General features: G+C 30.5%; 1 protein-coding gene across 1 annotated transcript; it reads right to left on the bottom strand.

Annotated features, from left to right (window-relative positions):
• Positions 1-216: 216 nt before the first annotated feature.
• Positions 217-14,918, bottom strand: LOC144835794 (protein unc-119 homolog B-like). The gene is made up of 6 exons (XM_078690884.1): positions 14,806-14,918; positions 7,298-7,482; positions 4,651-4,764; positions 3,830-3,941; positions 3,056-3,228; positions 217-2,665 (listed from the first exon to the last, which is right to left on the bottom strand). Exons 2-6 carry the CDS (start codon positions 7,476-7,478, stop codon positions 2,544-2,546), a joined length of 702 nt encoding a protein of 233 aa, XP_078547010.1. The 5' UTR covers positions 7,479-7,482; positions 14,806-14,918; the 3' UTR covers positions 217-2,543.
• Between the last annotated feature and the right edge of the window lie 617 nt (positions 14,919-15,535).

Here is a 15,535-nt window from a genome sequence, read left to right on the forward strand (position 1 = left end):
AAAATAGAGGGCGGTAGCAATTTTGTTTTCTACATCTAGTGTTATCGGCACGGCAACCGTGCACGCAATTTAGAGTTTTCTATCCGTACGGCAGCATATGTTCAGAAATGTCTTTCTGAAAGTAGAGTACATCGTCCTAAAAGTTATAATACAATAATTACAGAAAAAAATATATTTTGGGTTTGAAGTGCCATAAAAGAACACACATATGACAAATTACTAGTAAAAATTACACTATTTATTACCAAATTAATACAACGAAATACAACATTTTGTGTTCTTTTTCAATTCATTTTATGTTTTAATATTATATCAATTATTTACACAGCAGTCAAGGCTAGATTGAAAAATAAACATTTGATTTTATTTCCAGAGAATTCTTCTTTTTTTCATGGAAATAAACCATTTGAGATTAATATTGTCTTAGAATAATATACAATATATCTACACATATTATAATTTATAATGATATTCTGCTGTTTTATCATCGGGAATGGTTTTAACTAAACTACTTGAAAGAACGTTTCACTGAAGACAACCATTTTACTCGACACACATAGGATACATATAATTGCAGATTCAGCCAGTTGTACTGAGATCTATCGAGGAAAAACTGTGTATAAATGCGACAACGTTTAAGTATTAAATAACTGAATCTTAAAATAAATTATACAGATTGTAAAAAAATAAGTGTAAATATACAAGATATGCAGAAAATCATCTTTGGGAATAGATATCACTTAATGTCCAATTAATGTTGGTTTTACAATTAATTTAGTCTTTCTTGGGATATATTTGTATACTGTAGTATAACAGAATGCCAATATATGTTTTATGCTATGAATAAATAAAGGTTAGGGTCACATTTTTCCTGTTTTCACCCTTAATTAACAACTCTTTGATAAAAGAGAGTTAGGAGAGTTGAACCTGCTTAAATATCAACACCTTACCACTACTGTTATGTTGCTTAAACATTCTATCAATAATGATCTCACACAGAAAATAGTTTTACTTGCTATTAAAGGGACACTCTCAAGAAACAAACGAGGGGAAATATATATGTTTAAATGCTATAACCAACCTCTATTCAGGGGACACCTCTGTTAAAGGGAATCTTTCTTTGTTAGGTCCCAAAGTTTTGTTTTATTTTTAGTTTCTTCAGTTTTGAGGCATTCACTGGCGTATGATTACCCCAAAAAAGTTTGCTAAACAATTTGCATAAACAGAATATAGAGTAAAGAAAACATAGTTCTGCAGTAACCGCATAAGAATAATTTTGACATAGTCCATAAATGAGAAATGGAACAGGCTACAAATAATATATCTTAACCACAAAACATAAGACAAACCACAATGTTACGCACTGTAATACTTTGACCTGTGCGTTTCAACACATTATCACCCATGCGTAAAACGAACAGCTTTACTTAACATGTATGTTTTGTATTCATTAACATAATACATTCTTTCTACCAAGTCTATAAATTAAATTCATTTTAAATCACATTACAAAATATTCAAATATAAAAATTACAATCATATTGAAGTAAAATATTCAACAGTGAAGAAACTGTGAACAAAACAAAATCAGAAAAGCACAACTTATTGTGATGGTACAAACCAAGAAAATGTGTTTTTTCAAATACAATTAATATAAATACAAACAAATTAAATGTGATAGTTTTGTTTAAAAAAGTATAGCTTGTACTTAATTGCACTAAAAATGACAAATTTAACAGTAAAATAACAATTAATAAGATTGTTCATTATTATTATTTATTATATTGGTATATTTTCAGAAATCCCCGAAAAAAAAATCCCCTGTCCTACAATGCATTGCACACAATGTAACCCATAATGCATCGTACAGTAACCCATGATGCATTGCACAAAACATGATTTTGAAGTTTTTCTTTTCAAACATTGAGACATATGAATATTAGTTATGAAATACCAAGTGTATTATACAACCTATTAAACTAATTAGCTGTGCAAGTGTGGAATGATATTTACTGTACATCAATAAATTGTATAATAACATTTAACAAAATATAATTATTAGTTTAATAACCAGATATTTAAATGGATCTTCTCTTTATATTGTTATGCTCATGCATATTTACATATTATAATAATGCTTTGTTTTTACTACTTGAATCATCTGGTTTGTGACATGTTTATAATAATTATGGCTTTATTTATGTCTACACTATCAAACTAGTTTTACAAAAAATGTGATGTGCTCAAATATGATAGTGATATGACATCATCATTTCCATATATGGGCACATCACATTTTTTGTCAAACAAGTTTGATAGTGTAGACAGAGCTTTAGAATTGTTAGAATAAGTCGTAATCAAATATAACTTGCATAAAAAAACCCCTCCCAAACACATTTTAAAATATTGTATATATATATATTCTGGAAAATTATTATTAAATTATTACACAATGAGCAGCAGCAGCGTTGTTTTAAAGTGTCATTCTTTGTTGATTGGTTTGTATTTGTGTTTTGCTTCCGTTCTTTGGTGTTTTGCTATTTCTACATCGATCCTATCCCGCCATTGTAAGCATAGTCAGCCTTGTTGTGCATTATCAGTTTGTTGTCGACAAAGTAAAAACTGTCAGATTTGGTCTCAAATGGGCATTCTACCATTTCTTTGACTGAAAAAAAACCCAGATTTCGTAAAGATTAGAGTTAGGGTGAGATTGTTGCAAAGACAGAAATAGAAATAACCAGGAAGGAGTTTAATGGGTTAAAAATGGAGGGTGAATCAAGGCCAAGAACACAAGATTAAAGCTCTGTGTACCCTATCAAACTAGTTTGACAAAAAGTGCGATGTGCCTAATATGGTAGTGGTATGCTTGTAAATATGGTAGTGATATGACATCATGTCCATATATGAACACATCACATTTTTTCGTCACATAAAGTTTGATAGTGTAAAAAGAGCTTTAGATTTTGTACTGCAGGAATTAACCTAAGACCATCTTTAATAGGTGTCACCGTGGTAATACCCTTTACTGCAACCTGGTAAAGCCAGTCATACTTACTTTGCTCAGGTTCTAGGCCTGGGAATTCATATATATGTTCACATGTGTTTTTGCTGTTTGGAATAATGAATCCAAAATTGAAGTCAAAACTTTTCAGTAGTTTTTCTTTGAAATAATGTCTCTCAATCATTCTAAAATTGTTGACCGGTTGATCACCTACTTGGAATTCCACCCTAGAAATTGAAAAAAAAATTATATTATGACCTTTGACACATTTACTATCTGTAGTGCAAATCACAATGTTCAAACCTTTCCTAATTAGACTGTATTTTAACCAAAATATCAAGATTTTCTAAAGCACTGTCTACACTATCAATCTAGTTTGACAAAAAAAGTGTGATGTGCCCACACACAGTAGTGATATACCTAAATATGGTAGTGATATGACATCATTATGTCCATATATGGGCACATCACATTTTTTTTTCACATAAAGTTTGAGAGTATTAGTTTTTATTGAATTAATGTTATAATGTGGATGCAAACATAGCAATATACCAACTCATAATTACCTATAACAAAAACATATCTGTAATTTTTATCTGATGTTCAAATTATAATGATAACTATTATAATTACAATACATACAGAATTATAAAAAGATCAATAATTGTATACAATAATTTTTATATTTAAAAACATATGGCGAGTGAATACTGTATAACATTATATCTATTTTTTAAATTGTCTTTCCATATCACTAAATGTACATACAATAAATAAAAAAATATAAAATAATAATTGAGGCGTGTTAAAACGCATTAAAAAACTTACGTTGCGCCAACTGTGGTTAATTTCAAAAACTGAGGAGTAAACTGGTAACGCACAAACCGACCTGCGTTGGGGTCAACATCTTCCGTGTCTGTTTCCTCCTCCTCATCATCATCTGAAACAATCGATGACAAAATTATTGGTGACAATTTTTAGTTGTTAAGCTCTGTCTACACTATCAAACTTTATGTGACAATGTGATGTGACCATATATGGACATGATGATGTCATATCAATACCATATTTGGGCATATCACTACCATATTTGGGCACATCACACCTTTTTTGTCAAACTAGTTTGATAGTGTAGACAGAGCTTCATACAGTAGAATTAATTTTTCTCAAGTTGCTATCATTATTAAGTCCAACTAGCTTAATCAACTTTATTATAGAAATCTATCCAAATATTAATTTTGTTTATTTGAATACGGCTTAACCACGTTGAAACACCAGTTCTCGTCAGATCACTGAAGTTAAGCCTGATTAGAGCTTGGATGGAAGACAATATGGGAATATCCGGTACTGTATATAGAGCTGGGGTCCCGTTAGGTATTTGAAGTCAGCACTGCTGACTCTTATGGCAGTCTCTGCATATAGTATCTGCCTCAAGACGTATTGGCCCATGCCTTTCCTCTGGTCAAGGTGGGCAATGGACGAGAGAAGCCCTTGATCATTTCATTTAATCAAGGTACTTTAAACAGTCCTGGCATATTTTCATCCATCATTCAGATAAATGTAAAACTAATTGACATTGTCGTTCACTGGCTATAAACTTAAGCATAAAAAACTAATCCAAATATTATTAGCATCTACTAAATCCTTACCTGATGGGGGTGGCTTCGCAATCTCAAACAGCACTGTATTACTCTCCATATCTCTGATTTTAAATCGTGTGAAGTCTATGTTATAGATATTAGCATCTGGGTCACATAAATAATCTGAAAAGTCAGTTGAAAAATAAAGAATTTAGGATGTTTTGGAACCTTAAGAAAATTAAGAAATATTTTTTTTCAAGGTGCCTCGATAGAATTGTATCATCGTGCATGCACCACCAAATGTTAATACTGTGTGAGGTATTTCTTAATAACTAATAACTTAATTCAAAGCAACAAGAAAATTGACATAAATTTCAATAGGTATTGGGGTTTGTTAATGGGACATCTTTGGGCATGTGTCTCCTTATGGGGTGTCCTTTTAATATAGGGAGTGTCTTTTTTATATATGGGGTGTCCTTCTAATATATGGGGTGTCGTTTTAATATATGGGGTGTCGTTTTAATATATGGGGCATCCTTTTAATATAGGGGGTGTCCTCTTTATAGGGCTGTCCCAAATGAGGGATTTTACTGTATGTACTGTTGAATGTGTTCTCTGCAAATTATATTTGTAAACATCATTTTAAAGTAACCTTTCACCTAGTTACTAGATATCATCAATAACAAACAATGCAGAAAACATTTTGATGAAATGAGACAATTTTTAATTTTTGCAGACATACATCTCTAATTGCCTCCGATTGATGTTAAAATCTACGACCCGAAGAATGCGTTTACTTGTAAAATCAGCCAAGCCTGTTACGTACAGTCGTTTATTATTGGTTTCCATTCCTGCTATAAATGATCTGTTCAGATCATCATGTAATAACCATCATAACATTGCATCTCAAAATTCTCTTCAAGTACTTAAAACCTACTTAAGACTTCCTATCTGTTTTCTAATAATTTATTAGCATATTACCTTCATCCAGATATTTGTATTAAATACTATGTTTGTACGTATTATATAATGTAGTATGTAAAGGATAGTGAGATTGTGTTGAAGGTTGATGGATTTCAATACTATCTTAACGCACTAACTTTGAATATGCATAAACAAACGGTGACTATCACAGCAAAATGGTAATATAATATTTTACAACGGTATAATTAAAGTAAATAAATTATAAATTGTAATTGTATTTAAATAAATAACGGAAAATGTTGATTCTCTTATGTATTTTTAATAATTAATTTTTATTAGTGGTCCATCCAGCCATAGCTGTTCTTCTGACACTCAGAACAAAACAATGACAAGTTGGGTGATTTACAGAAACTTAAACTATTATATTTATTTTTTTCTTTATTTTTATTTTAACTGGTGGCCATGACCTTAAGATTCTTTACAGTCTTATTTTGGTGACCTACCACACACTGTATTATTACTTTTTATTACTTATTACTTAATTATATCTTTCAATTATTTGTCTTTGTATTCAAATGTGTGTGGTAAATGAATAAAACAAACAAACAAACAATATAATACTGTAATAATATTACATTTTAACCATTTTGTGAGTTAAACACATACAGTATAGTATAGTACCCGTTATTTCAAATCATTTATCCCTAAGTCTATTACAGTTTTCAACAACACCGTTACTAGATAATTTGGTTCCGTTAAAGTAATTTATTGTGTATAACGTTTATGTGTAATTTTGTCTAGTGTGTATAATGTTCTTATATATTTATTCGTTCTTTAAATAGTGTACAAAAAAAGAAGTTCCGATATGTTTTATTAGACCAAATAAATGCTGTGAGAGCAGCGCATTATTATTATTATATAAATATTCATTATTATTAATTTATTATTAAAATAAAATGTAGTGTTCTTGTAAGCGTTTAATATTCTCTATCCCTATCATGCAACTTTTTATTATCAATAAATAAACCGTGCAAATTAAAAAAAAAAAATAATTATAAAACCAATTCAGTTAAGTATGATGTTTGCACACCGAGAGACGCAGCCCCTGGCGCATATATCCATGTGGTCCTTCGTCAGTATCCATCCAGATCCAGACTACACTGTTCTGCTCTTGCACTGACAAATTTAATTTTATACAGAGAATTTATAACAAACATCCAATAATCAATAATAATTTTCTTTACTTAATTTTTTTTAATGCTTGTTTATAACAATTGACATTACAGTGCAGTTTTATATTATTCACCCGATAGATTAACAATTGGAAATATTGCGCAAGATAATTTCCTGAATGATCGTCAAATTATCGTACTGATGAAGAAAGTCTATCTGGTGGTGATTATAAAACGGGCTCGAGAGACATGACTAAATTTTAGTTGTAATTTGTACTTAACTACTGTGGAGTAGCTTTGTGTCAGGGAGGTAAGTAAGAACTGTGTAGTTAAATATAATTACTGTTGGTGCAGAACCTACTGCTTACAGTACTTGCGCTTGATAATCTAACCCCTAGCCATCAGTGCAAGCTTGGTGGTCTAGAGGTATGAACGCCAGGCTAGTGATCTGAAGGTTGTGGGTTCGAGTCCCACCCGAAAATTACAAGTAATCTCAATGTACTTAGTATAAAGTACAAATTACATCAGAGTATGGCAAAAATCTGACCAATTAAACATTAGTTGTCGGTAATTAAAAAAGTTAAATAACAAATACATAATTAAATGATTAATTAACTCACTTTCAGTACATTTAATTAACCTTAGGACGTCATCTGGTGAAACTACATCTCTCTGCAGCAGGTCCTCCTCTGTCATGGGCTCTGTGTCCGGTTTAGTCACCTTCTTTTTCACCTGTCTGTGAAGGAACCCGCCGCCTTTCTTCTTTCCTGAAGATGGAGGTATTGCCGCTGGTGAACTCATGATTCTGTAAGTATAAAGGCAACATATCTTAAACAGTGTGATTTGCCCAAATATGGTAGTGATATGCCCAAATATGGTAGTGATACACCCAAATATAGTAGTGATATGACATCATTATGTCCATATCACATTTTTTTGTCACATAAAGTTTGATAGTGTAGACAGACTTTTATGTGTGTATGGAATATACAATCTGATCCTGGTACATAGGTATAGTGATACTGTGTATATACTGTACTGTACATCAATTACAAATGCCTTCAGATTTATTTCACTCCAAATTTGTTTAAACCAATAGGAAAATAGTCACAAAAATCAATCATATTTTTTATTAGTATTTAAATGAACCATTACAAAAAAATCTTATACAACATTTGGAAATGATGTCACTCAATAGTAATTGCTAAAATGCTAAATGTGCTGTACAGCTCATGAAGGAGATACCTCCATGGTACAGCTCATCAAATAATGTAAAACAAGAAATTTAGAAACATTAATTATCAATTATCAAGACATTTTTATTTATTTTATGCCAGGCATATTATCAAAATAATTCCAAATGAATCATTTAAAATCAATTGAAACTAAATTAACCCAATTAGTTTGGTTTTTTCAAAGTTTAATCGATTCAGAATATTCTAGAAGAAAAGAGCATCACAACAACAGACTAAGGGCAAGATATTTATCAATATCTAGCGGATAATGTTGCATGCGATATGGAGTTCAAAACGTGACATACATCTTTTAAATTAAAAATGAAAAACGCAAACGATAAGAGTACAGTTAACCTCATTCTTTGACTCTCATTCATACATAAGTTGAAGATCTTGTTAGAGAAATGCAAGTTGCAATTAATGTCAAAGATCATGGCTATAAATATTACAGATATCTGTACTAACCTACTTACTGTGTTCAATAAAATGAGCTACAACATTGATAACATTGAAATGTGCTGATCAAAATTCAAGTAGTACAAGTACAAAGGGTAAGATTTATTTATTTTTATTTTCGAAACCAACAAACAGAAAAAAAAATTACCAATAATGAATAATGTTAAAAAAAAATCATCATAACCTTTTTTTAATCTGTGCTGGGAAATTGGGTGGTGAAAATTAAAAATTTCAGACGAGGCGAGCCTCATGTTGGCTACGGCCCTGTCCAGCAAGGAGATGCAACCAGTCATTTTGTAAAGAAATAGGCCAACTTGTCAGTGTTAGTAGGACGCAGACATTTAAACTGAAGTAAGTACTGCAAGCAATATTTATCACCGAGAATGTTGTGTAGACATCCCAGCCTAAACAAATAATTTGTAGGTAAAAGATTATTGCAATCGGAATGATCAGAATCAATAGAATGTTCTTTATGTTTTGATTCTCTTGATCTAAAATAATAATTATATATCTCTAATTAGACTGCTTTTATTTACTTTAATAAACTTTGTGTGTTAAGATAACAAACAGGCATTAAATTAAAATGGGATTGGAAGGCAAGCATGTTAACCACCAGGCTACTGCACCACTATTATAATTACATATTTATTGTTACAGATCCATGGCAAAACAGAAAGTATCTTTCTCTGCGTCTTTTTGAAAAATTATTACTGTACCAAGCACTTTTATGTACAGTAGACATGACCAAAAGCTTAAAGTCCCAACCTAAGGACGAGGCAATGAGATTATTATTAAAAAGCATTCTGAAGGATAACAGAGCATTTAAGACTACACTAATAGTAATACAAGATCATTGTGTTTTTCATTCAGCATTTCATCAAATATTTTCTATTATGATTAAAAAAATTATTAGTGACTAGAATAATTATTACATTTTATTTATAATCTTTAAATTATCCATAATTAGCCAATATTATATCTTCAGACAACATTCCAATTTCATTTCAATCATTATGAATATTCATGAGCACATAGCGCATATCAATAATTCTGAATATGGAAAATCAATGAATACTGATGTGTTTATACAAGCTATTAAATATGCGCATAGTAATGAGCAACTGTGAATATTTCAGATAAATACTGTAGTGCTATTCACTTACAGTACTGTAATTCACTATTTTAAACAAGATACAGTAGTCAGATTTATGTATTCTAAATCTACTGAAGATGTACCTTCTACAGTACATTATTATTACAGTTACCGAGTATCAACATTTTTAATTTCGTGTCCCTACAGTACTGTATGTTTATACATTGAACCAGCAGCTAAGTGTCCATTCTGAAGGACAGAGCACTGACACATCTTTGTACAGTAGCTCACTCACTCTATACAGACAAACTTAACTCTCACCTCAGGTGTCTAAACACTTATCCTCAACCATCTCGCTCGTTCTTTGTTAAAATTATGAGGCACAATATTATTTTTAAGGATAATTGGAATTGCTAATTGGATAACTGATTGATTATTATTGATCGATGGATTGATTGATTAACTCTGGATGGATGGGCTAATTAAACAGATAACTGTATTTTTAACCTCAACTAATTAAAACAATCAATCATAAAGACACCTGTATAAAATACTACATAAAAATGAAGTATAAATCATGTAATGTACAAGTATAGCAAACGGACATCAAATAACGGTCGCACAATTACAGTAGTGGTCAAAGCTGACCTGGGAACAATATAGTAGCATGGTCAAAGCTGACCTGGGAACAATACAGTAGTGGTCAATGTTGACCTAGAAACCATAGTAGTGGTCTAAACTGACCTGGAAACCATACAGTAGTGGTCAAAGCTGACCTGTGAACTATACAGTAGTGGTCATCAAAGCTGACCTAAAAACCATACATTAATACATTAGTGGTCGTCAATGCTGACCTGGAAACCAGTAGTGGTCTAAACTGATCTGGAAAGAAACCATACAGTAGTGGTCAAAGCTGACCTGGGAACCATACAGTAGTGGTCAAAGCTGACCTGGAAACATAGTAGTGGTCACAGCTCACCTTGGAACCACACAGTATTGGTCTAAACTGACCTGGAAACCATACAGTAGTGGTCAAAGCTGACCTGGACACCATACAGTAGTGGTCAAAGCTGATCTGCAAACCATACAGTAGTGGTCAAAGCTGGGAACCGTTTCAATCTTGTTAAATTTATAAACATATTCAGTACCAATTCACATTTTATGGTTCTATGAGGTGCTATGCTTTTTAAATAGCAACATAAATTTAAATTAATTAATAAAATAACGATTCAATTGTTGTCTTTTATCTGTTGATTTTTGCTTGTATATATTGTATTATATTTTATGACTTTCAACCCTGTTAATGATGACGTTTGGTCACTGTAGGGTGATGATGAAATGAAATAAAAAATATAAAAAAAGATAAATGGAAATGTTAAGAAATATTAATTATACAAATAATAACCTTTGGGTCGCCATGATTTTGTAAAATAACAGAAAAAAAAAACAAAGTATAGCATTAGCAACAACAAGGAGTAGAAATAGTGTAAAGAATAAATTGTGAAAATCAAAATGGCCGAGATTAATGTAAAGCTAGTCACGGTTTAACACTTTATTAGGAATATCTGAATCATCAGAGCGAAATAAATACTGTAATAGTATACTAATTTAACACTAGTTCAGCTCTATGGCTAGTATTAAGTCCATACATGCTAGATCTACATGGTTATAATTCTCTCAGAATAATACTAAGCATCTACCTTGCTATTGTAGCAATTAACAAAGATTCAACATAATTATTACGCATAATACATACAATACTCTGAGTAATTATAGTTCATTTAAATTCTCTGTTATTGCAGGGTTAGTTGTGGAGGTACAATTTTGTTGCACACAAAATGGTTTTCTGGGCTTGTACATTAAGTAGTTACAGTACAGTTAAGTAGTTACTATATCTTCTGTCAAATGTAGATTATTAAATTGTTGGGCGCATAAAAGACCTACATACTGTAATGTAATAAAATTTAGATCATTTTTAATTTAATAAGTAGATTACCAATGATTCTTTGAAATGTGTAATATAAACAATCCTCATTTTTATAGCAATTTAATCTCAAAATTAAAATTACTAATTGCTAATTATTATAATTTATTTCTTTTTTTAAAGAAATACATTTTTATATATTATATAACATTAAAAAGCTCACAAATTTAGGAAAATATTTTCTCCTTACAATTTTGCTTTGTAAATCTGGGAAAACGTTCATGCATAATTTACTCGGTGTGCATATCCCTAGAAAATAGAATTAAACTGACAATAATATATTGTTTTGCTATTCTAATTACTTACAGTCATGGTTACTTAAACATTTTGTAATTAATTTACCGTCCATTATGAAAAGCGCAACCAACAGAAAAATACTAAACTATAGGTACAGTAGTAGTAGTAGTAGAAAATGCTGGAAAGAAATCTTAATCTAAAATAATAATAATAATAATAGCCTCAAAGGTAGAATTATTGATTGCATCCGATCAGTTTACAACAGGTCTATTGTTTCCCTTTTTCAATAACATTTTAACCAAATCTATTGTTACTAGCTATAATTCTGTACAGTTGACATAAGTAGCTTTAACACGATAATTTCTCTATTGCTATGCTATAATACAAATAGTATTTTGTGATAAATAAAAGAATTGTATTTAGCTAGTGAAGAAAAAGCTTTTGTTTGGGCATGAAAGGATAAAAAGTAGGTGAATAGGTCAGGGGTCAGATTGGTGGTTGTCATAACAATGATGACAACAATAAAGAAATTGATAAAGATACTATGATTATGATGATTAATTTCATGTTTGTACAGAGTGTGTGCTCCATTCTGTCTTATATTGGTCATACCACCATAATTATTAATATCAAGATAGAAAGTATAATATTAATACATTAATATTACAGTACATACAGTTACTCTAATAACCTAAATAACTTCACTTGCCATCAACTTTTAATAATCCAATATTTATTTCAATTTTGGAACAAGTAGATACTGTAATAAATAAATCACATTATTTTCATCATTGGTACATACATGTTAATCATTCCACTCACTTCTAAATTACGGTAGCAATAACAAGTTGAATTATTAATATTCAAATGTAATCAGTAATAAAAGGGTTATATTAAAATGCAATCAAATGTGATATAGGACAAGAAATGCTATGACACCGAATCAGTGTTTCACCAATTTAGAAATTAATTTTGGATTAATTAAGGAAGGTACCAACTCAGAGTTGATTATAAGATCAAATTAATGTACTGTAGTGTGAATACTGTATAAAAAGGTAAAAAATATTTTGTACCCTTTGTGGTGTGGTTTTAATATGTACAGGTATATTAGACACTTGAAATCACTGTTGGGTGTATAGTAATTGAAATAAAATAATATGAAATAAAATTTAAAAATGCGGTGATTGTACTTTTATCAATCATATATCCTCTGTTTTTTTGTGTGTGTTTGCCTACAGTACCACTAAAAGCTTTGAAAAGTCAATTTATTTCTTACCGGAAGAATTTTTTTTGGGTAAATCTAGCTGAAAAAAAAACCAGCTTCAGAATAAAAACACAAAATTATATTATATTATATCTAGGTTAAAAATGTAATTAATGTGTATTTAATGTATATTACATTTTAAACATTATAAAGCTTAAAGGCATTGTGAATGAAGAATACTGTACTTAACAGTAGCTTATAAGAAAATTACCTTTAAGGACAAATTTATGAAAAAACAAATAAATGTTAGAATCAATCATAATGTTGCATCCTGATGAAGTAGAAAACAAAGAGCCTGAAGTAAAAAGGAATATTAGGTATTGATATTAAAATGTTGACATTTCGACTGCAGTGTAGACAAGATGTCCATGCTTTAACGAGGAGGTAAATTAGACAAACAATTACAGACTGCGTTTATCACAATCTCTTTAATAGAATTTTATAAGAGTAAAACACAGTTATACAGGTAAGAGGTTAGAAGGAGGGATACTACATTAGCCATTTTCCTGTCTAGCCCCTGGGAAGTATAGTAATTACATTGTACTATTCTTTTATGTCCATTTTTCATGCAGTGATTAATTATTATTGGCCAGACCAGGGAAGAGCGTAATTTCACTCTTCCCTGGTCAGAAGGTTCACTACACAGCACTGACTACCCCACTGGAAATGTGTAGGCTTAATTTGATTATGGTTAATGGTTTTAAATTTGTATAGCGCAAAATACAAATAGTCTCTATAAAAATATACGCTGTTTAACACAATGTGTAAAAAGAAAAACTTGTTATTGTTAAAAAAAACAGGAAAAACCAAACAAATTGACCAAGGCACAGAAAAAAGTCTGAAAACGGAGTATCAATCACATCATCATTTGTTTTAATAACGGAACAGACAATCTAGTTCAGCCATGTTTAACATTTTCTCTATGTATTGATAATTATGTGGGATGATTTAATGTTATTCATTTGATACTTTGCCAAAACAGATAATATGATTATTAAAATAATTTGATGTTTATGGTTAATTCTCATGAAATTTATTAAGATTTTAAAAATGTCTTGTCATCTGAGTGAATAGGTAAAATCTATTTGGGGTTTGTTATGTTTGTGTATCTGCTACCGTATAGTATTAACATCTTTGGACATTAACAATAAAGTTTACTGTAGCCAAGGGAAAAAATAGATGATGAGTTTGAAGGCGATAAGACGAATATACACTGAGAAAATGTAATGGTTGCACTTTGTCATTTTCTATCTCAACAAAATTTTAAGCATGAAAAAATAATTATTAATTAGTTATCGGAACAATATTATTACAGACTTACCATAAAAGATCTTTCACTAATTTACAAATAAAACAATACTAAATAGGCAATGTTTAGGTTGGGTTCCTTTCCAAGTTTGGCCTATAAATAATATTATTTCATCAAAAGCCTACAGTAGGCTAAAAATGGTATAGGCCACACAGTCTGTATATACCGTCTTAGTTCGTAACCACCAGCCAGGACCACCTGTTTTTTCTCATTTTAATTATCATATAAATATAGGCCTAGGCCTAGGCCTATTGATGTAGTATTGCATTTATTGAATTTCAGTAATGCCTATTTAGAACTTCTATTTAATGAACCAGTTTGATTAAAACTAAGACTATAAACAAACTACAGTCATCCTAGGCTAGCCTAGGCCAGATATTGTTTAGTCCATTCATCATCAATCAACTGGCAATTTGCCCACCAGCAACGAAGAAGTCAGGCAGTCGCATAACATCGCCACAAGAAACAGTTCGTTTACAAAATATCAATAATATAAACACTCTGCAAATAAACACAATCAAGCACTGATTATCATACATATATAACCTACCTTGTAAGATATTTTAAATCTCACAAACAATCATTAAAATGAAATCAGCTGACGATTTAGCTTTAGGCTAACTTTTTCGTTTTTCGGTATCTACCCAAAGAGCGTCACCTTCCTATTTACCAAATTGACGTTTTCAACCAATCAGCGAATTACTTCCGGAGTGAAACTAAATAGAGGTCGCACTTCTCTTTTATAATTTTGCCACAATTCAATTTATCATATTTCCTGCCTATATATATAAAATACTATCACATTAAAAAACCCAAGCATGCCTAATATATAAAATTATGATATTATCAAAAACAATATGTAAAATGGAGGAAAGGAACGTTGTAAATACTCTCCTTCATTGTTTTTTTTTCTTTTTTTTGGCGTGAACCACCACTTTTATTCTTTCATAAATATAATAATTCATAAATTACAAATTAATCAATAATATTTGTCTTTTAGTACACATCTTCATATAATATGCTATCATATTCTCCCTCATTGTTTGTGGATACAGATCTGTACTAGGCCTTGTTCATTGGATTTTGATTGTTGACACATGTTGTCCATTGCTAGTTAATATTTTTAGTTAGACTCAATTTCTTAATATTATTGTCAATTATTTAATCGATATGGTAAATGAATAAATCAACAAATAAATAAAAACAAATCACTTTTCATTGGTTTCAATATTTAATTATTACATACTGTACTTTATATTTGTATACAATACATATGTTTA

The sequence above is a fragment of the Antedon bifida genome, chromosome 2, assembly GCF_963402885.1.
Source record: "Antedon bifida chromosome 2, ecAntBifi1.1, whole genome shotgun sequence".
Taxonomy (NCBI): Eukaryota; Metazoa; Echinodermata; class Crinoidea; order Comatulida; family Antedonidae; genus Antedon; species Antedon bifida.

Coding starts and splice junctions, on each gene's coding strand:
- LOC144835794 (XM_078690884.1), bottom strand. CDS start 7,478: ATGAGTTCACCAGCGGCAATACCTCCATCTTCAGGAAAGAAGAAAGGC. Junction 3,229..3,829: donor TTAACCACAGTTGGCGCAAC/GTAAGTTTTTTA, acceptor TTCAATTTCTAG/GGTGGAATTCCAAGTAGGTG. Junction 2,666..3,055: donor AGGCCTAGAACCTGAGCAAA/GTAAGTATGACT, acceptor GTTTTTTTTCAG/TCAAAGAAATGGTAGAATGC.